This window comes from Lepidochelys olivacea, assembly GCF_965140295.1.
Source record: "Lepidochelys olivacea isolate rLepOli2 genome assembly, chromosome: 4".
NCBI classification, from domain to species: domain Eukaryota; kingdom Metazoa; phylum Chordata; order Testudines; family Cheloniidae; genus Lepidochelys; species Lepidochelys olivacea.
Window position 1 is genome coordinate 14,029,462 of NC_140414.1, and position 26,410 is coordinate 14,055,871.

The 26,410-nt window shown below is 43.1% G+C and overlaps 1 protein-coding gene across 6 annotated transcripts in view; it reads right to left on the reverse strand.

The window, feature by feature from the left end:
- The window catches only part of EPHA5 (EPH receptor A5), a 321,089-nt gene that overhangs the window by 32,168 nt on the left and 262,511 nt on the right, over positions 1-26,410 (reverse strand). For all 6 annotated transcript variants that reach the window (XM_084626024.1, XM_084626023.1, XM_084626020.1 and 3 more), the window contains 6 exons: positions 16,132-16,199; positions 13,648-13,773; positions 11,873-12,058; positions 6,053-6,114; positions 3,446-3,655; positions 812-961 (listed from right to left, as the gene is read on the reverse strand). In XM_084626024.1, coding sequence (XP_084482150.1) covers positions 812-961; positions 3,446-3,655; positions 6,053-6,114; positions 11,873-12,058; positions 13,648-13,773; positions 16,132-16,199 — 802 coding nt within the window. The remainder of the gene's footprint in view (positions 1-811; positions 962-3,445; positions 3,656-6,052; positions 6,115-11,872; positions 12,059-13,647; positions 13,774-16,131; positions 16,200-26,410) is intronic.

Consider the following 26,410-nt stretch of genomic DNA (forward strand, 5'->3'; position numbering starts at 1 on the left):
CTCAAAGCAGGACCAATTCCCAGTTAAATCAATTCAATCAATTCAGTTAAATTCAAGTATATGGAAATACGGATTATGTTAAGAAAATCCAATACATGACATTAGGTAGATGTGTTTATGTTACTAATAAATTAGTCCAAGTGTCAATGTGAGCTGGCTGTCAAAGTAAGGTAAGGTAGTAGAAGATACATATGCATATCTATATGTACAGTTCATGAAATAAACCACAGCTTACACTGCTTTTATTTCAAATACTCTTACTTTTATCTATTTGTTGCTTTTTTCCTCTCCTCCTGTCCCCAATATTAACCTCAACATTTACCCAGAAAACTGTGAAGTTACTTTTTTGTACTGATTTTTACTCATTTTTTTAATTTTTATAATAAACACTGATAAATTCCCAGTAAATTTTAAATGAAATAAAAATGGAAAACAAAGGGCTTTAGCTACGGTTGACTGGATGAGTTTGTAAGTGTAGCTGAAATTATGTCATTTATCAATATGCAGCCTTTGGCAGACCTTCGTCTTTAAACATAATACTGATGGACTCTGATAATAACCACAACAGTGGCACTAGAATAGTCTGTCAAGGGAGACAGTCTTTACTCCATGCAGACTTACTTCTCTTTGTGCAAAGCTCGTTTTGAGCTGCTGCATAAAAGGGCATTCAATAAAAGAAATTTCAGGGGCAAAGAAAATCATTTCACTGGGCTTTTTAAAAGCAGCGGTCACTTTCAGACTGAAAGCCCTGCGCCAGTTCTGTCTCGGGTAGCAAGGGACTTGTCATACAGTGGCTTTGGCAAGTACTTACATCTTGATTGGTCATCTCCCAGTAGGGTCTCTCTCCATAAGACACTACTTCCCACATCACTATCCCATAGCTCCAGACGTCACTGGCCGAGGTGAATTTGCGGAAGGCGATGGCTTCTGGGGCTGTCCATCTGATCGGGATCTTCCCTCCCTTGTGTGAAAAACAAAAAAACAAAAGAACGGGTGGGGAGAGAAAAACATTTCTTAGAGCATCAAGGGAGATTTTTCCTGTTCCTGAATGATGCTGGAAAGAGATGTAGAATTTTAAAGTAAATCTGTTTGGCAGCATGAGGCCCCTCTCTATATTATCTCAGCCCATAAGCATTTGTAGCTGACTACAAACTGGCTGACCTGACGAGTTGTTGTTTAAATTCCATTTCAATGCTGGAACACGTTTAGCATCCACATCTCCATTATGTTGCGCTGGTTGGTAGGGGGAAAAGCCAAGCATTCAAGCAATCAATACAGTGAACTTTCAAGAGTCTCTGACAGCAAATGCGGAAGGAACAAATGCCTTAAAAGCTCTAGGTGACTCTGGCGTAATGTGAACCTCATGCAAATTACAGGGCAGGAGGCTGGATTTTATTCTACAGATCTTTGACCCCAATCCTGAAGTTAGATCCGGGTAGGTGGGCCACTGAAATCAACAAGGTTCCACATGAATGCAAGGTCAGCCTATGCAAATTTGATTGCAGGATAGAGGCCTACATAAGAGATGGGGAGACCAGATGAGTGACAAAAACAACGATTCCTTCTCTCTTTGATTGTTATTGATTTTTTGTAATATTTCTTGCATAAGTAACATATCCCTGCATATATCTAGGGATTTCAGATTTAGGGTTTTCTCCCTGCTTTCTAATTTTTCGATGTTTAACTTTATGCAAATTATAATACTTTAATCATAATAATATAAATCATCCCTAAAATTTTCAGGATTAAAAAGAGGATTTTAGTCAGGGTTTAAAGAATTGTTTTCCTTGAATTCTATCAAAATATGCCCCCCTTTGAAGGCCCTTGCTCCCAGGAATGAGCTACCTGCAAGGCTGGGGGATATTCAGGGAATCCCTCCAAACAATTTTTACCTTTGCAAAAACAGTAAAATTTGGGGTATATTTTTAGAAAACCTTATTCTCACAAGTTTTCTTCAGTGAAGCATTATTGGTTCAAACCATAAGCCAGTGGGGGCCAGATTCCTAGCGAGCAGCACTCAGCATATCATATCTGTTTATCCCAGATGAAGATCTGGCCAAATAAAGAAACCCTTATATGCCTCAATAGGTTCTGATCCTCCAATGTACAGGTAGACTCCAGTTGCCAACTCCTGAAACATTTTTCCAGGGTGAAATCTCCAGATAAGGTGGTGGCTTTGAGTTACTGGAGGCTTCTGAGCACAGATGGTGAATGTGTGTTCCTTACAAAATGATTCTTTAATCATACGTGTAAAAAAAAGTACATGTACATGTTGATAAATATGAACTGAAGCTATGATAAGAGGATTTCATCCAGCTATCACTATTACAAAAGGTCTCATTCTCACAATGTTTCCAGTACATTTTCAATACTGACTGTGTATATTAATATATTATGATAGATATGATGAATAGGTCTCCCTGTATCAGAGCTCATGGAGGCCCTAGCCTGTTTGCATGACTCTCTGTGGGATTTCTTTTGGTGGTCTGCAAGGGTCTGTCCTTGATTTTTGTTGCTTGGGTTCGAGCTGCCTGCCTCTAGCAAGTTCTGTCTCAATAAGCAATTCTACTCTGGACCCCCCGAAACGTGGGATATGCAGCACTCTTGGCCTGTCAATCACATGGATTGGCCACCTGCCTCCTGTGCCTAGGACCTGCCCATGTTTTAACCACAGAATCCCAACTTGGATTTTTACTCTGGAGAAAGGAGCAATATGGATGGGCTTCGTTCACACCCTTTTTCACTCCCTTTTGGCTCTGTATCACTTCCCTTTTTAGGTCAGACTATATTCCAACTATATTCAACAGGCAAGGGCCAAAAAGGAGCTTAATTTTAGGCTTCTAAGTCCATATTTAGGTATCTCAATAAGCAGCCTGATATTTCACAAGTGTTGACCACCCAGCAGTCCACCCTGAAGACCACAGGAACAACCGGGGTGCTGGGTACTTTTGAAAATCAGGCAGTTAACTTAGTTGCCAAAACAGGGATGTAAGAGCCCAGTGTTATTCTTCTATTTTGAAAAAAAATCTCAACTGCATTACCTCATTTCTCACACCGATGCAAAGTTATGCCACCTCCAGCTACTGGGTGCATTTTCTGTTACAAAACAGAATAAGTCAACTGAAGTCTGCCCAGGATTGAGCTGTCAGACAGATTCTCTCCACATCCACCTTCTTCTGTGTGCAGCTTTGTTTTTTTGACAACGTAGAGCCCCATTTTCAAAAGAGCTCGGCACCCAACAGCTCCTGCTTAGGCCCCTACATATACTGCCAGATTTCAAAAGCGCTCAGGGCCAATGTAGGCACCTAAGTGAAATGACAACTGATAGACACTGAGCCCTTTTCAAAATCTGGCTCCAACTGTGAGTGTGAGCACTTTTGAAAGTGCCACTTGGCCGTCTCCATCATTTCCTTTAGTTCAATGGTCCAGTATCCCCAGAACCTACCCTTGTTGTGTATGCTGCTTCAGGGTCATCTTCTAGGACTCTGGACAGCCCAAAGTCAGACACTTTGCACACTAAATTGCTGTTGATGAGGATGTTTCTGGCAGCAAGGTCTCTATGTACGTAACCCATGTCTGATAGGTACTTCATCCCTGATGCGATGCCCCTCAGCATCCCAACCAGCTGAATGACAGTGAACTGCCCGTCGTTCTTCTGCAAAGATAAGGGGGGATTTCAATCACAGTGCGCATTGTTCTTCGCACCTTGAGTTACACACATGCACAAATAACAGTCAGGGGCAAGGCTCATGCAAAGGCAAATAGGGGAATTCATAATTAATGACCATGATGCTCTGGCCCAGAGGCTCCTGAAGGTGTCATTGTTTGGAATAGTGTTCTCTAGAGACTAAGCTGAGACAACAGACCTCTTAACTCATGATTAGGGAATTACCTAATGAACCACTTATAGCGTACACACATATGTATGTAGACGTAAGCAGGGTCCGAATGAATTCTCCCCTGACAGCTAGCTAGGAGGGGGAGAGACTTCAGGAGCAACTGTATTTACATGAACACACCTACTCTGCTTAGATATCCAGCAGACAGCTGTGGTGCTCAAAGTAATCAACTTTGGCTGGTGTTGGGTTACAAATCACTTTACTACTGAATGCAGGGGTAATGAAATGCTGTTATCAATGGTGCTGTCATTACTGTATGAATAAAGGGGAGCAGAACTGTGCTTAGCCTGTCCCAAATGAGGGGACTACCCTTAGCTGAAAAGACCTCGTTAAGCCAGGGGCTCAAATGCCAGACCCCTGTGAAAGTAAGTGGGATGGGGACAGGTGTCCCAGCCAGGAGATGTGGACTCTCACTAAGCGGTTAACCTGTTCCTCCCCACTGTTCAAAGAAAGGGCTAAATAGGCTTCATTAGGAGCAATTTGTTATTTTAAATGCTCAATCAGAGCTGAAATCAGTTGTGGTAGGACTGTGTGTCTGCCCAGCATGCTAAGAGCTGAAAACCATGAAGGGCTTGTCTACACTGGCACTTTACAGCGATGCAACTGTCTCGCTGAGGGGTGTGAAAACACCCCCCCCCTGCCGAGCGCTGCAAGTTTCAGCGCTGTAACGTGCCAGTGTAGACAGTGCATGAGGGCCGGCAGTCTCACTCCCAGCGCTGGTAGCTACGTCCCTCGTGGAGGTGGTTTTTTACAGCGCTGGGAGAGCTCTCTCCCAGTGCTGCGCCGTGACTACACAAGCCATGTTAAAGCGCTGCCGCGGCCAGCACTTTACCGTTGTTAGTGAAGACATGTCCTAAGAGACTAACCTGCAGAGGTCACAGTAGAGAGGCAGGTAGCAACAGAATTTGCCTGACTGACGGGCGGGCAGCAGGAGCGGCCGGCAGGAGCAGCCCATGAGAGCGGCGAGCAGGTCGCTGGCATGGCGGCCAGTGGAGTGAGTGGCTGGCAGGGCGGCCAGTGGAGTGAGTGGCTGGCAGGGCGGCCAGTGGAATGAGCGGCTGGCAGGGTTGCCCGTGGAATGAGTGGCTGACAGGGGCAGCCGGGCAGAGCAAGTGCTCAGACGGCAGAGCAAGCAAGGTGCCCTCTTTCCCGGGTGGGAGGTGAACTCACACAGATGCACCTCTGAACCCTGGGTCCTCACTATCCAAGGACAACCACTGTGAGTGGGGTCTGGTGAGGGAGCAGAGGCAGGCACAGTAAAGGGACTTTTGGTTGTAGAACTCAAGAACATGAGGAGGAAGGCACTGCCCCATGCACTCTGGGGCGGGTGTCCTGCTCACAGTTATATGTTTATGAATTCTGCTTGTGGCATTTTCCCTAATTAATGTTGGGTGACTTCTCTCCTTTCGTTGAAAGCTTCTTTTCTACACATAGACTCTGTGCTTGCGAGTGGGGAAGTATTGCCTCTCAGAGGCACTCAGGGGTGCTGTGTAATTTTCTCAGGTCACTCGGTGGGGGCTCGAGCCGGTTCTGTGTTGTATGGTTGAAAAGGAGCCCCTAGATATTGAACCGGCCCTGCTTGCTGCTGGCTCCACCTGGCAGAAGGGTTACATATGTAAAAACCCCACGGATAACTATCCCTTTGAGTCAAGGTTGTAAACAACACCGGTCACATGCAACACCCCCCCCCCCCCGTGTGTCCTGCCCACGTGATCTAATCCTCACTACTGACAAAGTGCCATCAAAACACATGTAAATCTTTACTCCACAGGGTCGTTTGGAGATTTGGTGCCAAACTGCAGTTGTGTAAAGGAAGGCATGAAAACCAGTGTTTTTAGATGCAGTGCTCCTCACAGAAAGGAAAAGAATGCTTTGTATTTTATTTATTATTTTATATATTTGTATTGGGGTAGATGGAGCTAGGATTTGGGGAGCTGTAACTCCACCAGCACTTCACAGTATTTCCCGGGGGAATGACCTTTACAGGAGACCCCACTGTCCTCCAAGAAAAACCATCTGAGTATTTTGAATCTTACCTTTATAATGTCTTCTGCAGTTTCCACAGTATGCATCCGATGAAGTGAGCTGTAGCTCACGAAAGCTTATGCTCAAATAAATTGGTTAGTCTCTAAGGTGCCACAAGTCCTCCTTACCTTTAAAAATGTGTCAAGAGAGCCATTCTCCATGTACTCTGTCACTATCATTACTGGCTTACCTGAAAAAAGGAAGATCACAAGTTTATTAGCTGCAATTCATCTAAAAGAAAACCCCCAGAGTTTGTCCAGTCTGGTTCACAATGTGCACACACAGCCATGTTGAACCCATCTGTCAGTCACAAACGTGTACAGATACACGAGAGACAGTCCCTGCCCCAAAGAGCTTCCAGTCTAAATAGGCAAGACTTGCAATGGGTGGGGTAAAGGAAATATTGTTATCCTCATATTAGAGATGGGAAGTGAGTCACAGGGAGGTTAGGTGATACGGCCGTACAGGGATTCAGGAGAAGGGCCAGAAATAGAACCAGATCATGCGTCCAGCCCAGGGCCTTAACCACCAATTTTGTCTTTTCTCCTTGGGTTAGCTGAAAGCCCATGAAACATGCTGTGCCCAAAGGAACCCAGGTTCCATTGCACCAGATGAAGCTTCCCAACCATTGTGGGGAGCTAAGTAGATGGAGGAGGAGAAGGAAGCAGAGTGGCCACTCTTGCGGATGTTGAACTGTATGAGGTAATGAAGAACCTGTGCAAAGACCTACCAAAACTGGCACAAAAGGGAGGAAGTAGAACTTCCAATCACAACCCCCAAACCCTCTTCAAGCTCCAAAACAGGGCTGTGCGAAGGAATGTCATCACACACACGGATGAGAAAATGTACTACATGAGGTCTAAACGACGTGACCGCTTGTACAAATGGGCGATATTCATTCCAGGTATAATTCCAGAGATGCTGGTGGGACAAACTTGGCCCAATGATTTGTGCTTCATCATGAGTGTTGTGAGTTCAGAGAGTTGAGTGCTATGGTCCAGCTCTTTTGCCCGGGTGGAACAGTGCGTCGGGTGAAGGCAATAATCAGTGGGAAAAACATGACTGGTGACTATGTGGAATGCCCGTTGCTCTTTGTTTTCAGATAGTTTTTTTTTTTTAATTTTAGCCTATGGAACTCATTGCCACAGGATGTTTTTGATGCCAGGAATTTAGGATTCAAAGAAGATTAGATACCTCTGTGGATAACAACAATATCCAGAGTTAAAATAGCAACCACATTTTAAAAAATTTACTTTGGAAGTGAAGACCCTACGCTTTAGGGTTTAAACCAATCCCTAACTAGTGGAGGCAGATCATCAGAACTGCCTGCTAAGGGTTTTTTGTTTGCTTGTTTGTTTTTTGCACCTTCCTCTGAAGTACCAGGTGCTGCCCACCGTTAAAGACAAAATACTGAAGTAGATGGACCATGTGCATTAGACTATAGGATGGACAAGCTGACTCAGTACACCAGGTTCTATGTTCAAAAAGAAGTGAGCCCAATCACACCCAGGAACCCTGCTGGAGTTGCAATTAGAGCCAGAATTTGGCTGTGGATATTAAGTATACTCTCTACTGAATACAGTAACAGAAAAAGGAAGGATTTTCTCCAGATGTGTATACTGAAAAGATGGCCTAATTCAGGGAGTAAGAAAAAAGGTGATCCAAACAAAAGTTCAAAAAAGACTGGCCTCCAACAGTTGGTAGGAATAAGAATGTTTTTCCAACTCCATTTGATTAATTTTCATGCCCGAGTCATTTTAATGGTAATTATATATAGTTTTTGCTCAGTTTTTATATCTAATTTCTCGCTAGCTTGCCACAACGACATAGCAATAATTAGTGTGGCTTGCTCCAGGCCTTGTAAATTCAATGAAATCTTATAAAATCTTATATCTTATTATTATTTTTATTTAAATCAATTTCCATTAACTAGCATGAAGCGCAGACAAAAGAGAAACCATCAATTATTTCTAAACTGCATTACAATGACTCGCGTAGAAATGATCAGCTAAAGCTGCTGCATGTCATAACATGATTATAAAGGTAACTGCTCTTAAAATAATTTCCTATTTTGCTGTTTAAGTTGATCTTAATCTTTGTACGTTCCTGTCATGTTAATTGTTTGACTAATTTATGTTTAATAATCTATGTAAATAAACATAATTGTGTATTCATCAATCAAAACACTGAGTGCCGTACAGATACGACCCTGGAGCATTGTGGGTTTGCATTTCTTTAATTTCTTAATGAGCACTGGAGTTACCCCCTTGTACGAGTTAAAGACTTGGCAGCTGCATTATTATTCATATTACTGTGGCAGCTCAGAGATCTACATGAGATCAGGGCCCCGTACAAACATAGTCTCTGCCACAAAAGATCTTATAATCTAAACAAATAAGGACAGGAGCGGAAACAGAGATGTGCTCACTGGATGATCAGTGGCAAAACTTGGAACAGAACTCAGCTCTTTTAATAGCATTTTAGTACCCGAACCATCTACCCTTTGCCACCGCCGCTCCCTCAACAGCGGTGTTGCTATAGCCATTATAACCACATTTGGTGTTTGTCCTCTGTCAATCTTAGGTGCTTCAGGAAGGAGGGTGTGTATAGTAATCTCCATGTGCAAGAGAGGGAATCTGAGGTATCGATAGGGGAAGTGACTTGCCCAACATCACATATGAAGTCTGTGATGGAACTTGGAACAGAGCTCTGTGCCTCCCTATTCATCGGCCCTGTTCGGCTTCCCCAAGTCAAAGTTCTCTACAAAGCCCTAAGACTGTTTGCGGGGAGAAACTCTGACCTGGCAGGTCTGCCTTCCCTGAAGTAGAACGATAAATGATTACCTCTCAGTGAGTACTCTAACCACTGGTCTATAGAGCGATCCTCAATTGTCCTCTGGCCCAATTAATATTTCATTAAAGTGGGATGGCTTGAACAAGAGAGATTGAGGGAGTCCCATATCATAATATCCCATAGGCAGAGCACTCACCTCAGAGAGGGGGCATTTCTGTGCAAGTCCCTTCTCCTCATCAGGCAGAGTGGGGAATTGAAATGGGTCCACTACATCCCAGGTATGTACCCTAGCCACTGGGCTAAGGGGTATGAGGGAAGCTCTACAATGCCTAAGTCCCTGTGTAGATCTGAGCCTGTTCTCCTTTAAATCAGTACCACTGGTGACATAGCAGCATCTGCTGGAAACAGCTGTAAGAAACTTAACCGTATTTCTGCACTGCTCTCCTACTTCTTCTGTAGGAGTGGGGCAGCTTTTTTTGCCCAGAAGAGTGTAGATTGCCCTTTCCTCCCATACAAGGAAGAGCTGGCAGAGCACAGCCCCTATAGAGGAAGTACTCAGCACCTTGCGGGACCAGGCCTGGGGTTTCTTTCTTCCAGAAAAGTTAAGGGTTGCTCAGGGCTTGGTATATTCCCATTCTGCTATTCTTTGAAAGGTTGTTGGTTTTTAATGTGAAAAAGCCAGTCTTTTAAATAAAAAGAGCCCGTGAAACTCCCCAAAGCCCGTGTGTGCATGCATTATACCAAGATGTCTCTGTGCATCATAAATGAGTAATTGAAGGTAAAAGACAGGCTCGTCAGTCATCGGTCATAAAATCTTTGCAGACATCACTGCATTTATGGTGTGCCCCGTTTAAGGACAGATTGCAAGGGACTGTAAAGTTGGGTCCCTTATCCCTGACACTAACAGGCCATGTTAGAGGAAGGATGGCAGCTCAATCTGACACTACTTCACGCTCCCAACTTCAGTCTCAATCAGAAGACTTCCTAGCACTCATGTTTCATTATCAGTCTGCTGCAAATTGAGAGAAACTGAAGAATAAATTAGCATCATCCCAGCCCGCATGAATCTAAAGTTACAAACAGAGTGAGATTCAGCAAGTGCTGGCTTTCCTGATCAACTGCCCTGATTCCTATTTGCACTATGGCTCCGTTCGGGCAGTAGGAAGGGGACTTGAAGTGGGCGTGAATGTCATTTACACAGACGTCAAGCATAGACTGGTAGATCAGTGAAAAGGGGCATGAATGTAGCTCAGGACCTGATCAGCTTTGTGAAGCAGACATGTCTGTTTGTGGCACCGAGAGACAAGTGAGAAGCCTGTGGCAAAGTAGGGAATTGAACCCAAGTCTCTGAACTAATGTAACATCCTTCAGAGAATTTTTACTGATGAGAAACGGAAGCTCAGAGAAATGAAGTGATTTATGCAAGGTCACACAGAAAGCCTTGATGGAACACAGAATGGAATGCAGGTCCTCCCAGTCCCAGGCTAACACCCGAACCATTCCTCCTGCTTCCCTTGCATTTGCACAGAGTAAAATGTCACTCCATTGATTTAGCTAGGCACCTATGGGATTCAGGGCCACAAACCTCTCGCTGACTTCCAATAAGGCTTGGGCTCCTAAATCCCTTAGGCACATCTGAAAACTCTCCCCATATTTATTATCCAGAATTCACTCTATTTTTCAGTTGACTGTGTGTTAATTAGGTAAATAATCCAGGACTTCGTTGTATTTGTTGTTTATATTTAAAGATTTGGTTTTCTTTAAAAATGGAGTTTTAGCCTGATAAAGATCTGACCCAAGAAAGGGCTCAGTGGCTACAAGTTTGGATGGACTATTGAAAGTGAAGGTAAAAACGGTTTTACATTACTTAAATTTAGATTACATTTTGATTTTGAATTTAAATTAATTATTTTTCCTCCAGCCCTTGAAAATGTTGGGGTTTGGGATCCGAAGAGACTATATATATTAAATTTCAACTGCAGTGAACAAACAGGCTTACACCAACGGTGAGTATGAAGTTACCAAGGGAAAGGGGACTTTGAATGTAGAACGCAACAGCTGATCCAGAATTTCATTAGATTATTCAGAGCTACTTCTTTCAGGATCCTCCCTCTTCTTAAAGAAACAGACTGTTAACCTAAGGCAGGGCAACTCTAGTTCTTTTAGTTTGAAGTTTGATTACAGGTGAGCCAAGGGCACTGAATTAAAAACTATGCCTGTAAAATATTCCACTCTCTCCTGAATAGTTGCAGGAATAATGGTGAGGACAAGGCAAATCCAGAAAGGACCTTCGCTAAGGCCTTAATACAAGTGGAGTCAGTTCACAACGGACCAGAAGCCCAAGAGACTCAGTGGCTGAAGTGCAGTACCTGTGGAGCTAGCTTGAGTAACAACAGCACTGAAGCCAGGTCGTAGCACAGATTGTACAAGCCCACCTGGGACCCTGGGTATGTATTCGAGTGACCAGCCTGTACTGCTGCTCATGCTGCCCCAGCGCCAGTGCTACGGTTCTGATTATAATGTAGACAGGCCATTAGTATAGGTTATTCATAGTCCTAGCCTGTTCAGATGTGCTTCTGCCCCACTCCCCTGCCACCAGAGCTCCGACTGGCATCTTTTATCCCCAGTAAAGGGGCCACGCAGTGCAACAAAAATAAGTTTACTCACAGCATTGCAGGCTGGGAACTTGCTGCATTATTTAACTGCATCACAGCAGAGTGGGAGGAAGGAAGGGAAAGGTGGAGCATGACACCATCCCTTCATGTTCTGGGTAACCCGGCCAATCCAATCGTGATAACTTTATTGTAATACTACAACTTAGAAGACCTGGGTTCTTTTCCCAGCTCTGGTCACTAACTGGCTGGATGACCTTGGGCAAGTCACTTCACCTCTTTATGCATTTGTCTTGTCTAAATAGCTTGTAAACTCTTCAGGATAGGGAGTACCTCTCATCGTGTGTGTACAGTACCTGTGATTCTTTTAGTTTGTAGTTTTAGTAACTACAATGTTCCTTCCTGGCCGTTTTTGTGAGAGATGACAAGTTTAGCGACCTTTATTTTAAAATTGAACAAGTTCTCCTGACTCCCGGGGATTATAGCTAATATTGACCTATCTGCTCCATCAATGAGCGAAAGTTTACAGCAGTGGGTACATACTTTTTGTGACAACACCTTCCAAGTGAATGATGTTGGGATGGTCAAACTGTCCCATGATGCTTGCTTCCCCCAGGAAATCTCGTCTTTGTTTTTCAGTGTAGCCCACTTTGAGGGTTTTTATGGCCACTGGAAACTCGCGTTTTCCAGGCAGTTTCAGACGCCCACTACAAACTTCCCCAAATTCACCTGAAGAGAACAAAGTAAATAATTACTGTATGTCTGAAAAGCACCTTGCACACTGATGGACATTTCAGTATATTAGTAACAATAAATGACGGTCAATGATAAACAAGGATAACATACAAGGGACGACTACAATTATCTAGTCTGACCTCCTGTGTAACACAAGCCATAGAATTTCATGCACTAGAGATTGTTATAGAGGCCAGAATCTTGTGGCTGAACAAGAGTATTTCTTTTAGAAAGACACCCAACCTCATTTCACAGACTCCAAGTGATGGAGAATTGACCATATTCCTAGGTAAGTTGTTCCAATGGTTAAAGACCCACACACTTTAAAAGCTGCCTTATTTCCAGATTGAATTTTCCTAACTTCAACTTCCAGCCATCGGATCAGGTTATCCCTTTGTCTGTTAGATTAAAGAACCCTCTAGTATCAGACATCACTGGAATAAATTGCCTAGGGAGGTTGTGGAATCTCCATCACTGAAGATTTTTAAGAGCAGGTTAGACAAACACCTGTCAGGGATGGTCTAGATAATTCTTAGTCCTGCCTTGAGTGCAGGGGACTGGACTAGATGACCTCTCAAAGTCCCCTCCAGTCCTATGATTCTATGATCTTCCTATGTAGGTAATTATAGACCATGATCAAGTCACTTCTGAACCCTGTCTCTGGTAAGTTAAATAGACAGAGCTCCTTTAGTCTTCATTATAAGGTGTGTGACAAGGCAGTTGAGGTCAGGTACTATCTTTTAATGGACCAACTTCTCTTGGTGGAAAGTACAGCTTTAGTGCTACACTGAGATCTTCAGGTCTGGGGAAGGAAATCAGAATGTCTGAGCTAAATACAACGTGGAATAGATTGTTAAGCATAAGGGCTAACATGTTGTAGGTGGTCACCTGAAAGGAAGTGGACAATTGAGGGTTAGATTGTTATATATAAAAGGTTTGAAGTGGGCAGTTAAGGGTAGCGGACAGTCTGGTGTGCTAAAAATTGTGGTCATGAGACATAAAACCAGTGTCCTTGTTAAGTCCGTGGTCTTTGGTGTCTAGCAGAGTTACGAAATTAAGTTCCCAGGACTGTCTTTTTGAGATGTTGTGCAGGTTTCCTTTGAAGATGTGTACTGAAATATAAGATATGGAGCTTTGTGAAAAGTGTTTGCCCACGGGTGATCGGGCATTTTTGTCTTTTCTATCACTATGCTCTCAGATGAACTCACATAAAAAATGATAGGAAAAAAACCCAAAACCACCTTACCTGTCTTGTCTCTCTCATATCCTGGGATCAATATGCCTATAGCAATGCAGCAGACAACATTGGAAGGTGTGTTTCTTACACCACAATTCATTCTCAGAGTTCTTCTCTGAACCCGTTCCCATTTTTCAACAACCTTTTTAAAGCATGGACCCCAGAACTGGACATGGTATTCCAGTAGTGGTCTCACACATACCGTATACTAAGGTAACCACTCACAATGGGCATACACAATACAAATATTTGACCGGCCTGTTCTGTGATTTTGAACAGCAATGCTATAAGCTCCTCCAGGATGTTAATGGCAGTTAGAAGATGGTCATTAAACATAGCTCCATACCAGCTCCGATAACTCTTTCAATTGTTATGCAGGAAGCTTCAATTTCCTTGGCAAATTCATGGACGGCTTGATTGGGGTCTTCATAGGTATGTGGGTCAATATAAGTCCTTACTCCTGGCAATTTAACTGTAAACATAAATTAAAATGTAAATGGCACAAGTAGAGATGGTTGAGGATAACACTACGTTTGTCTTTTGTGCTGACTTTACTCACACTGGAGAACACTGTCGAAGAAAACCGATTTTCATGCAAAAATGAATACCTGAACACTTTTTTAATACTTTGTATCTTGAAATGCAAGGCAGGTAAGCACTACCGGAAAAATGTTACATTGCATTATTTAAGAAGAATATGGTATACACATAACTTTCCTTATTACATTCAAAACCGTGGGGTGTTGTTCAGCTAAAATGATATACAGACTTATAAGCTATATAAGTGCTGGCTGGAGCAGTGGCTAGAGTGTTAGAATTGAGTTAGTAGATCTGGGCTCAATCCCCTGCACCGCCACAGATCCCCTGTGTGACTCGGGCCAATCATTTAGGGACAGATTTTTAAAGAGACAAGGTGGGTGAGGTAATGTCTTTTATTGGACCAACTTCTGTTGGTGAGAGAGACAAGCTTTCAAGGTTACACAGAGCTCTTCGGGTCTTCTCTCACCCCTGAAGGAGAGCTCTGTGTGAGCTCGAAAGCTTGTCTCTCTCACCAACAGAAGTTGGTCCAATAAAAGATATTATCTCACCCTCCTTGTCTTGCTAATATCCTGGGACCAACACGGCTACAGCAACACTGCATGTAACAGATTTTTGAAGGTATTTAGGCTCTGCTGCGCTCCGTGTTGCAAAATCTAACTGATTTAGGAGCCTAACTCTCATTTTCAAAAGGTGTTTAGACCTTCAGGAGCCAACATCCCACTGACAGTCTATGGCATTTAGACTCCTAAGTGCTTAAATCACTTTTGAAAAATGAGATGTAGGTTTCTAAATCCATTAGGCATTGCAATGTTGAGCACAGCAATGCTTAATTACCTTTACAAAACTGGATCTTATTCTCAGATCCCCATGTATAAAGCTTGAAAATACTGCCCCACCTCACAGGTATGTTATGACATTAAAACTCTGTGAGGTGCTCAATGCTATGGAATAAGGACCATAGTGAGAAGACAGCCTAGGTGGACAACCCAGCCAGGCGAAAGGTGGACTGAATGTAAAAGGCCAGAAGGGAAGAAATATGAAGGATCAGATTTTCAAAAGAGCTCAGTTCCCATTTAGACACATGGGGGGAGACTTCTTCCCCTGACTGATTTGTGCTCCTAATCTTTGAAAATCTCCTCTCTAATTGAGAACAACAGGAGTTTCTGAGTCCGTTTGAAAATCTGGCCCAAAGAAACCATCACCCTCAGCCTGTGGAGCTGCAATGATTTACGCCTATCACCTAATCAACTACATTAGTTCAAATAGTGTTATCATGAATTAGAAACTGCCCAGATCACATGTTTGCAATATAACACACCTTCAGGGTTGCACTCCTATGTAATAATAATAATAAAGAAAATCAATAATAGGCTTTTTCCATGGACTGAGGAGTGGGAAGGTACTTTCACAAGAATTGTTGTTATTATTATTTGAGAAGCATTGAAGCTACTGGCAGAGTAACTACTCATCAGTTTGAGTAAGAGGTTCACAGTGCAGTCCTTGAATTGATTGGCTTCCTGCTGCCTGTGTTAAATAGCAGTGATAGAGATTTGAATATACTCTAGTGCAGAAAAGGTAAAAATGCTTTAAATAAGTAACACCTCCCTCTTTTCATCTATAGATCCCACAGCACTTCACAAAAGTTTTGTAAAGTCTGACCCTAGATTTATAGAAGGGCTACAGTAGTACTTCACATGTTCAAGTCTACTTACAATTGTTAACTAATTAATTCTCACAACACCCTAGTGCAGAAGGAGAAGTATTATACAGCTGGGAAACTGGGCCAGAGAGCTGGGGTGGGCTATGTCCACATTGTTGGCAAAGAGAAAAACCTTCAGGTTCCAAACCTTGTGCTCATTCCTCCAAACTACAAAAGTGCCTGGCGTCAATGGATTAACCAAGCAAGATTAAAAATTGTGTGTGTCATGTAGTAGAGGACTGAGGAAAGCAATAAAATTGTTGAAATATTACTGACTAAAAAGGGAAGTTATAATTAAACCACTCATTTGGGCCTCAATCCTGCAAAGATTTATGCATATGCTTAACTTTACACACACGAGTACTCCCATTGAAGTCAATCGGGACTATTTTATGCATAAAGTTAGCCATGTTCTTAAGTCTTTGCAGGATCGGGGCCTTATTGCATAACAGAATCAACTGATTCTACTGGATACCAACTGACCATTTGCTGAAGAAATCTCAATTGTTATTCATTATTCTTAGTACCATGCAAAGCCAGAAATAGGAGCTGAGTCACAAATGCATATATGTATTTTAAATCTTCCCTTACTATGGCCATTATGAAAGTGCATCTTTTCTTCTTCTGGATCTTGTTTAGCTTTGCTGTATCCACATCGCCTGGAACAGAATAAGCTTCGATCAATCAGATATCCGAAACCATTTCATTAAGTCACTCACATGAAGCACAAGAACCCAGAACAGATTCACAGGGAGCCAACATACCTAAGTCTATCTGCAGAAATGGTATGCCAGTGTTATGTCATCAAAATATTCCCCTTTGTCTTTTATTTATTGAGAAGGAGGTTTTTTGAATTTGTCAGAGGGACACTCCCTTGCACTTAGCAGCAGTAGATCTCAAAATGCTTTACAAAGGAGAGCAGTATCACTATCCCCATTTCACAGATGGGGAAACTGAGGCACGGAGTAGTGTAATGATTTGCCCAGGGTCACCCAGCAGGCCAGTGGCAGAGCAGGAATAGAATGTTATTCTCCTGAGTCCCAACACTGTGCACTAGCCACTAGGCCACAGTGCCTCCATCTACAAGGCCCACTGACTTTCAATTGGAAGTGTGCCCCTAAATCCTTTGGTTTTTTTTAAAAATCCCAGTTGAAAATATTGTTAATTTTTGCTATTATTAAAAAGAAAGGGATAAGGAGGAACAGGAAAGACAATTGGCAGGAATGTGATAAAACACAACAATCATGGTTAGCATTTATACAGCACTTTTAGATCTTAGACTCTTTATAAGGGAGACCAGCTGCCGTTATCTCCATCTTACAGATAGGCCAAAAGGAGGGAGCACAAAGTGAATGGGACTTGTCCAGCGGACCCTTGCCACCTTCACAGATTGTTCATGCAGTCCCAGAACTTAAGTGTGTTTTCTGGGCAGCTCCAGCCTTTATGCACGGGCACCATCGCACACGCATTCCCTTCTTGGCGTGTTAGTCACCTGACCCGCACGAATCCTGAGATTAGTGTTTGGCTGCTTCTGCCTCGGCATGACCACCACTTGCTTGTGCGGCTCCCCCTCCCTCTTGCTGGCGCTCTGGGATTACGTGGATACCTCAGCTGCTGCCGTTACGGAGATGGAATCAATGGAGCGCGACATGGGCACAAGGGCGCGTGGTGGATGACAGGATCAGGGCAAATATGTATTCTGAACATACAATATCTAGCTGGTACCAGAGTTTTTCAAACTCATCACCTATGAACCAAGGATCTTATCCATGTGGGTGGGATCCTCCCTATAAAAATCTGCCTGTAAGGTGGCGTACAGGCTGCAGGAGGAAGGCAGGCTACCTGTACATGGCCAGCATGCAGTTGTAGCACCTCTGGCAGGCACCCTGGGTCTCAAACCCATGTAGGAGCCAAGAAAAGCCTTACCCTCTGTACCACCGTACTGCAAGGTTTGATGAGGGAACCGTAGCTAGCACCCCAACTTCCAGAGGCTCCACCCTCTGACTCAGCAGGGTCAGGTGACTAGCAGTGGATTGCTGATTGGACATCACCAGCTATAAAGCTTCCTGTTCCTTTCCCACCCCTTGTCTGAGCAACTAGTTGCTAGCTTGGTCTGCTGATGACGACCAGCCTGCTGAGACCAAGTTCCTGCCTGGTTGCCTGGTTCTCACTCCTGTTTCCTTGCTCTCCAGTTGCTGACTCTGGCGTTGACCCTTGGTGTGACTTCTGGCTCAAGTTTAACCCGCAGGCATGGCTCCTGCCTCTGCCTCTAGCTGTGGCCTATGGCATGACTCCTGACCATGACCCTGACTCTACTTTAGGCTCTGACCTCTAGGTCAGACCGTCCATGTTCTGAGCCCTGGCAACCTCTGTAAATGGTTCTTAATAAACAGACAGTTTAGCTTTAGAAACATGGAGTCCTGATATCCTCCAGCACATGACACATGAAACATGGTGGCAGCAGTCAGTCTAGTGAGACCCACAGCGAGATGAACAAGCCAAGAAACCAGCACTCCGAGCAAAACAGCAGCTGTGCTCTCCATATGGTGTCTCACGAAAGTCAATCTACGTGGTTGCAAGGGTCCAACCCACAGATCCAAAGGCCACATCAGGGCCTAAGAGCATTGTAAGGAGGCTAGTGGGAAAGCACGTTACCCCCGGGAGGTTGGGAGGCAGGGGAAGGAAGGAAGGAGGCCGTGGAGCTCATGGAAACAAAAGGGAGGCAGAGAAGAGAAAATGATAGAGAGGGTTGGAGGAAAGGCATGTTGAGAGACTATGGTTGGAGTGAGCTGAGGGTGGTGGGGCTGGCAGGTGACAGGTGGAGTCTCCAGTAAGCAACGAAGCCCACAGAGCAGAGCACCACCATGGCAACGGTCAGGGAACTGTGACCAGCAGAGAGCAGCTAGCACTGAAATCAGAGGGTAATTTGGTAGCCAGGTGGAAGTCACTGTGACATGGAGTCCAGTGGAGTCCAGTCCATGGCTACGTATGTCCAGGGCAGAAGTGACTAGTCTCTCTGATAAGGCCAGAAGCCTCTGCCATTCCCTCCTGGGTCTGCTGATAACGGATATGGGCCGAGGCACTTTCCTGATGATTGGTGGATCTTTATAACCTGCCTTAGGCTGTATGCAGTAGGAAGAGGCCTAAACCCAAGTCTGCAGTCTATCTACTGGTAAACAATATGCTGACATCGTTTTGGAAAACACTGGGCATGCTGCACCAGCCTCATTAAAATATACACTCATCCTGAACTTATTTGTCCTCTTTTATAGGCGAATCAAAATTAACAATTTGTATTTTCCTAAAGATCCACATATTGTCAGTTGTTTATTTTAACATCCAATCATAAGCCACAGGGCACCATCTGGTATTCTCTGGCTAGCTGGCTTAGTTGAGCTTCTGCTAGGGAATTATGGGAGTTTGACTTAGTCTCCAGCAGTTCCCTTGGGCTCCCCAAAGTATCCTAAAAGGCCCTTTGAAATTTCCTAGAATCATCTGCTTAGGGCTACTGTGCCACGAGATGTGAGGCATTAGCAGTGTAGTACAGGAGTAGTGTGGACGTGAGGCAAAACTGAAATGGTCCTTAGCTCAAAACCGCAAGGCAAATCTTGCTTTTGGGCTTACAGTGGTGGCTGTCCACCTATTCAACCAGCAATTGTTCAATTTTCTAGTGTAGACAAGCCTTCCATTTCATAAGAAAGTTAATCAAATCCTGCATTTCTTGCATGCCCCAAACTCCACCCAGTGGGTGAACGCCATACTTCAGTGGGAGTTTTGGGTTCACCAGATCCAATACAGAGCTGGTTGGAAAATGTTGCATATTTTCCCCACAGAAAATTTAAATTCCTTGTCAAAACTTGAAACACCCCCAAACTGAGTTTTGGTTGCGTGTTGGCAAACCAAAATATTTTCAGTTGGAAACTACCAAAAAATGAAATATTGGTATTGCAAAAAGTTTAATATTTTCACCTGAAAATTGCCCCAAAATGAAGTATTTTTTATTTTCTAATACAATCTTTTCAGTTCTGTGCATTTCAGTTTTTGGATAAAAAAATTTCAAGGAAGGCAGGCAATTTTCATGAAATTTTTAGTTAATCAAAATCCCAATTATCCATTCAAAAAAAGGGCCGTTTTCCAACTAGCTTTGTTTTCAGGAAAAGCATGTGTAAACCCTTCTCCTGTTTACCTTTAAAAAGCAAACATGCTCCTTTCTCTGTCAGACTCAAATCTCTCATCTGAATCCTTCATCTGTAAGTACTCTTTCCTAATGCTACCTTTCTCATTAAACGGGGCTCCTGAAAATGTAATTGTATGGAGATGCCTACTATAAAATTGGAAATAAAACCTTTAATCCCTCACACAGAGTGATCTAAGAATACATTGGTGCAAAGTGGCTAATGTTTCACTTAGCTAGGGTGATATTCAGAGAGTTATTTTCGGTTGTGGCCATCTCTGGCGTTCTATAACATATGCAGCAGCATGTCACGTGAACATATAAAACAGGCTCTGGAACCCCTGAAAGCACCATTAAAACAAGCCTCAACAAAAGGCACCAAGTAAAACTGAAGCTGGTGTAGACCGGGTCTCAAGTAATGATTCAGCATTGCTAACAACCCATTATAGGAAACCTGTCCATTACATGTTATCTTCTGTATCTGTCACCAATACGCAGTCTTAACCAGTCCGATAAATAAGCAATAAAACCCCCATTCTTGGCTTAAATTGTACTTCTTCTCGTCTGGAATTTTAACAGTTTTTTTTTTTACAAGAAAGAGGCATAGTGTTCTTTCTTTATTTCTCCCCACCTTTGTATTGAAATTATATTTGATCTATTCCATCCAAAAATATGTGATTTCAGGATAATCAGTCATGACATGCCTTTCAATATTGATCTTCTCCCACATATGTGTTGTTATTGACAAGTAAAAGTATCCAAATATTCTGTTTTTAAAAGACATGGCAGGGGGGAGGGGCTGACGGGAATGGTTGTTGTATAATTTGATTTTCACATGTGCATTTATGTTTAATATTGATTGTAAAAGATGCAAAGCAAAGATACCTGATGGACTTTCATCAGTGTAATTTGATGGCGGCTGTAGATAATATAGATTGTGTACATCTTTTCTATATCACATATCGTGAAGATATAAAGACATTGTTACCCCCTTCCTCTCCCACTGATCTGAAGAAATTGGACAAGACACTCAGTAAATCTGTAAAGCTCCTGGATCTCCACTGATTTACATCTGCTGAGGATCTGTATCTGTATCAGTATCTTGAAAGCAACGTCCCCCCTGCAATATTATGTCGGTAGGTCCCATCACACGGAAGAGTAAGACCTCAATCATAGCTTGCAGTGTTTTTTAATAAAAGTATAAGAGGGGAAAAAAAGACATTTAGATTTTAAATATTCTTATGGCATCGTGTCTGATATAAAACCTACTTCCACACTGGCAAGCAGCTCATAAAATATTTATTGGGCAGATTATAAAAGTGAGGTTGTAAAATGATCCTTATACGGGTTTATAACATAAAGTGGAATGGAAGAAAGATGAAGAATATGATTGGGAAAAGGTGGGACTGAACCACTGAATGTTACCTAGCATAATGTAAGTCACTTCACAAGAGCAAAGACAGAGAGATTATCTCTCTCATTGGGATAACCTGTTTGTCGTCTGTAGTGTCTGTGTTTATGGTATACTTGCTCCTTGACTGAAATATACTGTGTGGTCTGTTCGTTGTGGGACCGTGTGCTGACTCTCTGTGTGCTGAGCCCAGCAGCCTGCTAGGCAAGGCCTAGGGCTACTCAGGAAGACCAGAGCTTTAAAAAGCCCGCTCCTAAGTGACCAGAGGAACTAGCAAACAGAAGCGGGTAACAGGGGTGTTTCGCAAGAGAGTTTAGAGGCAGGAGTCGGGGGGGGGGGGGGCACTAGATACACTTAACATTCTTTAAACTTAAAGCCAAACACCCCCTGATAAAAACAAAACAAAGGAACAAGCTGCAGGAGTAAACAGATAACGCACCAACGGGGGGGGGGGGGTATCCAGTTTATTGTACTCAATGCAGCATGCATGGGCAGGTGGCATATGTGTGCATTTGGTGCAAGGAGCTCCTGGCCCTCAGAGACCGTGTACAGGCTTTGGAGGAGCTGAGGGAGACAGAGAGGTACATAGATGAGACTTTTTGGGACACACTAGAAAGGTCCCACCCCTAGTCTGACAGACTCTATGCTGTTGAGGAGGATGAAAGTCTCAGGAAAAAGAACATCCAACTGGAGCAGAGGGAAATTATTCCACAGTTGGGACCCTCCTTCCAGATGATGTCATGATATTCTCTCGTACTGAGGATACCTTTCCGGGAGAGGGAACTCCAGTTATTAGGAAAAGACAGGTAACAGTTATGAGGGATTTGATGATTAGAAACATAGATAACTGGGTTTGCGATGACCAGGAGAACTGCATGGTGACTTGCCTGCCTGGTGTGAAGGTTGCAGATCTCTCAAGATATCTAGATAGACTTATGTGTAGTGCTGGGGAGGAGGCGGTGGTCGTGGTACATGTAGGTACCAATAATATAGGGAAGGATAGGAGAGAGGTCCTGGAGGACAAATTTAGGCAAGAAATTGAAGTCCAGGACCTCCACGGTTGCACTCTCTAAAAGCTTCCAGTTCCACAGGCAGGATCAGTTAGACAGGCAGCACTGCGGGGTCTCAATGCGTGGATGAGACGATGGTGTAGGGAGGAGGGGGTTTAGATTTATTAGGAACTGGGGAAACTTTTGGGAGCCTATACAGGAAGGATGGGTTCCACCTAAACCAAAATGGAACCAGATTGCTGGCACTTAACATTAAAAAGGTCGTAGAGCAGTTTTTAAAGCTAAGGGCTGGGGGAAAACCGATAGGTGCAGAGGAGCAAGCGGTTCGGACAGAGACATCCCTTAGGGGAGGCTCTATTAATGAAAATTCTTTATGTCCTAGTAAGGAGGAGAGGATGGAAGATGATAAGATACAGGTAGGATCTGATGAGAAACAGTCAAATGAAAAAAAAGTCCCATTCAATTACCTCATGTAATGGCAGACAGCTAAAAAGTGACAAGGTTTTTAAGTGCTCATATACCAATGACAGAAGTCTAAATAATAAGATGGGTGATCTAGAGTGCCTTGTATTAAATGAGGATATTGATATAACAGACATCACAAAAACCTGGTGGAATGAGGATAATCAATGGGACATAGTAATACCAGGGTACCAAATATATTGGAATGACAGAACAGGTCATACTGGTGGGGGAGAGCCACTATATGTGAAAGAAAGCATAGATCAAATGAAATAAACATCTTAAATGAACCAAACTGTACCATAGAATCTCTATGGATAGTAATTCCATAGAATAAGACTATAGTGGTAGGGATATACTACCTACCACGTGACCAGGATGGTGAAAGTGACTGTGAAATACTCAGGAAGATTAAAGGGGCTATTAAAATAAAAAAAAACCTCAGTAATAATGGGGGATTTCAACTATCCCCATATTGACGGGATACATGTCACCTCAGGACGGGATGCAGAGATAAAGTTTCTTGACACCTTAAATGACTGCTCCTTGGAGCAGCTAGTCCTGGAACCCACAAGAGGAGAGACAATTCTTGATTTAGTCCTCAGTGGAGAACAGGATCTAGTCCAAGAGGTGAATATAGCTGGACCGCTTGGTAATAGTGACCATAATATAATTAAATATAACATCCCTGTGGTAGGGGAAACACCACAGCAACCCAACACTGTAGCATTTAATTTCAGAAAGGGGAACTACACAGAAATGAGGCGGTTGGTTAAACAGAAATTAAAAGGTACAGCGCCAAAAGTGAAATCCCTGCAAGCTGCATGGAAACTATTTAAAGACACTATAATATAGGTTCAGCTTAAATGTATACCCCAAATTAAAAAACATAGTAAGAGAACCAAAAAAGTGCCATGTGGCTAAACAACAAGGTAGAAGAAGTAAAAAGACATCCTTTAAAAAGTGGAAATTAAATCCTAGTGAGGAAAATAGAAGGGAGCATGAACTCTGGCAAATGAAATGTAAAAATATAATTCAGCAGGCCAAAAAAGAATTTGAAGAACAGCTAGTCAATGAGTCAAAAAGTAATAGCAAAAAAATTTTAAGTACATCTGAAGCAGGAAGCCTGCTAAACAACCAGTGGGGCCACTGGACAATCAAGATGCTCAAGGAGCACTCAAGGATGATAAGGCCATTGTGGAGAAAATAAATGAATTCTAGCATCGGTCTTCACGGTTGAGGATGTGAGGGAGATTCCCAAACCTGAGCCATTCTTTTTAGGTGACAGATCTGAGAAACTGTCCCAGATTGAGGTGTCTTTAGAGGCACTTTTGGAACAAATTGATAAACTAAACAGTAATAAGTCACCAGGACCAGATGGTATTCACACAAAAGTTCTCAAGGAATTCAAATGTGAAATTGCAGGACTACTAACTGTAGTTTGTAACTTATCATTTAAATCGGCTTTGTACCAAATGACTGGAGGATAGCTAATGTGTTGCCAATTTTTAAAAAGAGTTCCAGAGGTGATCCTGGAAATTACAGGCCAGTAAGTCTGACTTCAGTATTAGGCAAATTGGTTGAAACTATAGTAAAGAATAAAATTGTCTGACACATAGATTAACATAATTTGTTGGGGAAGAGTCAACATAGTTTTTGTAAAGGGAAAACATGCCTCACTAGTCTACTAGAATTCTTTGAGGGGGTCAACAAGCATGTGGACAAGGGGGATCCAGTGGATATAGTGTACTTAGATTTTCAGAAAGCCTTTGACAAGGTCCCTCACCAAAGGCTTTTAAGCAAAGTAAGCTGTCATGGGATAAGAGGGAAGGTCCTCTCATGGATTGGTAACTGGTTAAAAGATAGGAAACAAAGGGTAGGAATAAATGGTCGATTTTCAGAATGAAGAGAGGTAAATAGTGGTGTCCCCCACGGGTCTGTACTGGGACCAGTCCTAGTTAACATATTCATAAACAATCTGGAAAAGGGGTAAACAGTGAGGTGGCAAAATTTGCAGATGATACAAAACTACTCAAGATAGTTAAGTCCCAGACAGACTGCGAAGAGCTACAAAAGGATCTCTCAAAACTAGGTGACTGGGCAACAAAATGGCAGATGAAATTCAATGTTGATAAATGCAAAGTAATGCATGTTGGAAAACATAATTCCAACTATACATATCAAATGATTGGGTCTAAATTAGCTGTTACCACTCAAGAAAGAGATCTTGGAGTCATTGAGGATAGTTCTCTGAAAACATTCACACAATGTGCAGCGGCAGTCAAAAAACAGAATGTTGGGAATCATTAAGAAAGGGATAGATAATAAGACAGAAAATATCATAATATAAATTCATGGTACACCCACATCTTGAATACTGCATGCAGATGAGGTCACCCCATCTCAAAAAAGATATATTGGAGTTGGAAAAGGTTCAGAAAAGGGCAATACAAATTATTAGAATTATGGAACGGCTGCCATATGAGGGAAGATTAATAAGACTGGGACTTTTCAGCTTGGAAAAAAAATAACTATGTGAGGATATGAGTGAGGTCTAAAAAATCATGATTGGTGGGGAGAAAGTAAATAAGGAAGTGTTATTTACTTCTTCTCATAACACAAGAACTAGGGGTTACCAAATGAAATTAATAGGCAGCAGGTTCAAAACCAACAAAAAGAAGTATTTTTTCACACAACACACAGTGAACCTGTGGAACTCCTTGCCAGAGGATGTTGTGACGGCCACGTCTATAACAGGGATAAAAAAAGAACTAGATAAGTTCCTGGAGGTTAGGTCCATCAATGGCTATTAGCCAGAATGGACAGGGATGGTGTCCCTAGCCTCTGTTTGCCAGAAGCTGGGAATGGGCAACAGGGGATGGATCACTTGATGATTACTTATTCTGTTCATTCTCTCTGGGGCACCTGGCATTGGCCACTGTTGGAAGACAGGATACTGGGCTAGATGGACCTTTGGTCTGACCGGTAAGGCCGTTCTTATGAGATGTCAGGTGAATAATACCTGTCCTTCTTGGATGAAGGGGACACTTGGCCCCTGACCTTGCCCATGCACATCTTCACCTTGTCATGTGTTGTTCGTTATGTGATACCGCATAGGCCTGCAGCCACCCAGAGAGGCACCTAGTGAAAAAAGCATGGGTGTGGGAGAAGGAATTTTTTTGTTGTCATCTTGGTCCTACCACAATGGCCACAATCCAACCTATAACGGAGTCAATGGACAGACTCCCAGTGGGCTGGATCGGGTGCTGTGGGCCCAGGTTCAGCAAAGTCCTTGCACACGTAAAGCTATCCCTGTTCAGCAAAGCACTTCAGCCCATGCCTATGTACTTGGCAGAAGAGGGATGTGACTACTCCCATGTCTCAGGTTAAATGCTTTTCTGAGCCTTAACCACCCTGTGCCGAGTTCCTCTGTCTACAGGGTTTTGTAAGACTGAGTCAGGGGAGTGTAAAACACCATGGGGTTCATGCAGCTGCCCATACCCACCATGGAAATGGGGAAAAGGAGCAAGAAGAAGGGGGAGAAGGCCATGGAGTTCACAAGAGTGGGTGCTATGCCCCCAAAGCATCTCTCCCCAGCAAGCAGGGGATCTGTGAGTGGAATCTGGGGTGACACTGAATCCTTGTCACAGCAACATTAGCTCCAACTTGAACATTCACAGTGTCACTTTCTTTTAAAAGTTGAGATTATTACAGACTGCACCATCTTTCAAGGACACCGGACCCTCACTAGAACACACGTCTATATAGCACAAGTTCGCATATAACCCGGTCGTGGCCATGAATCCCAAATTT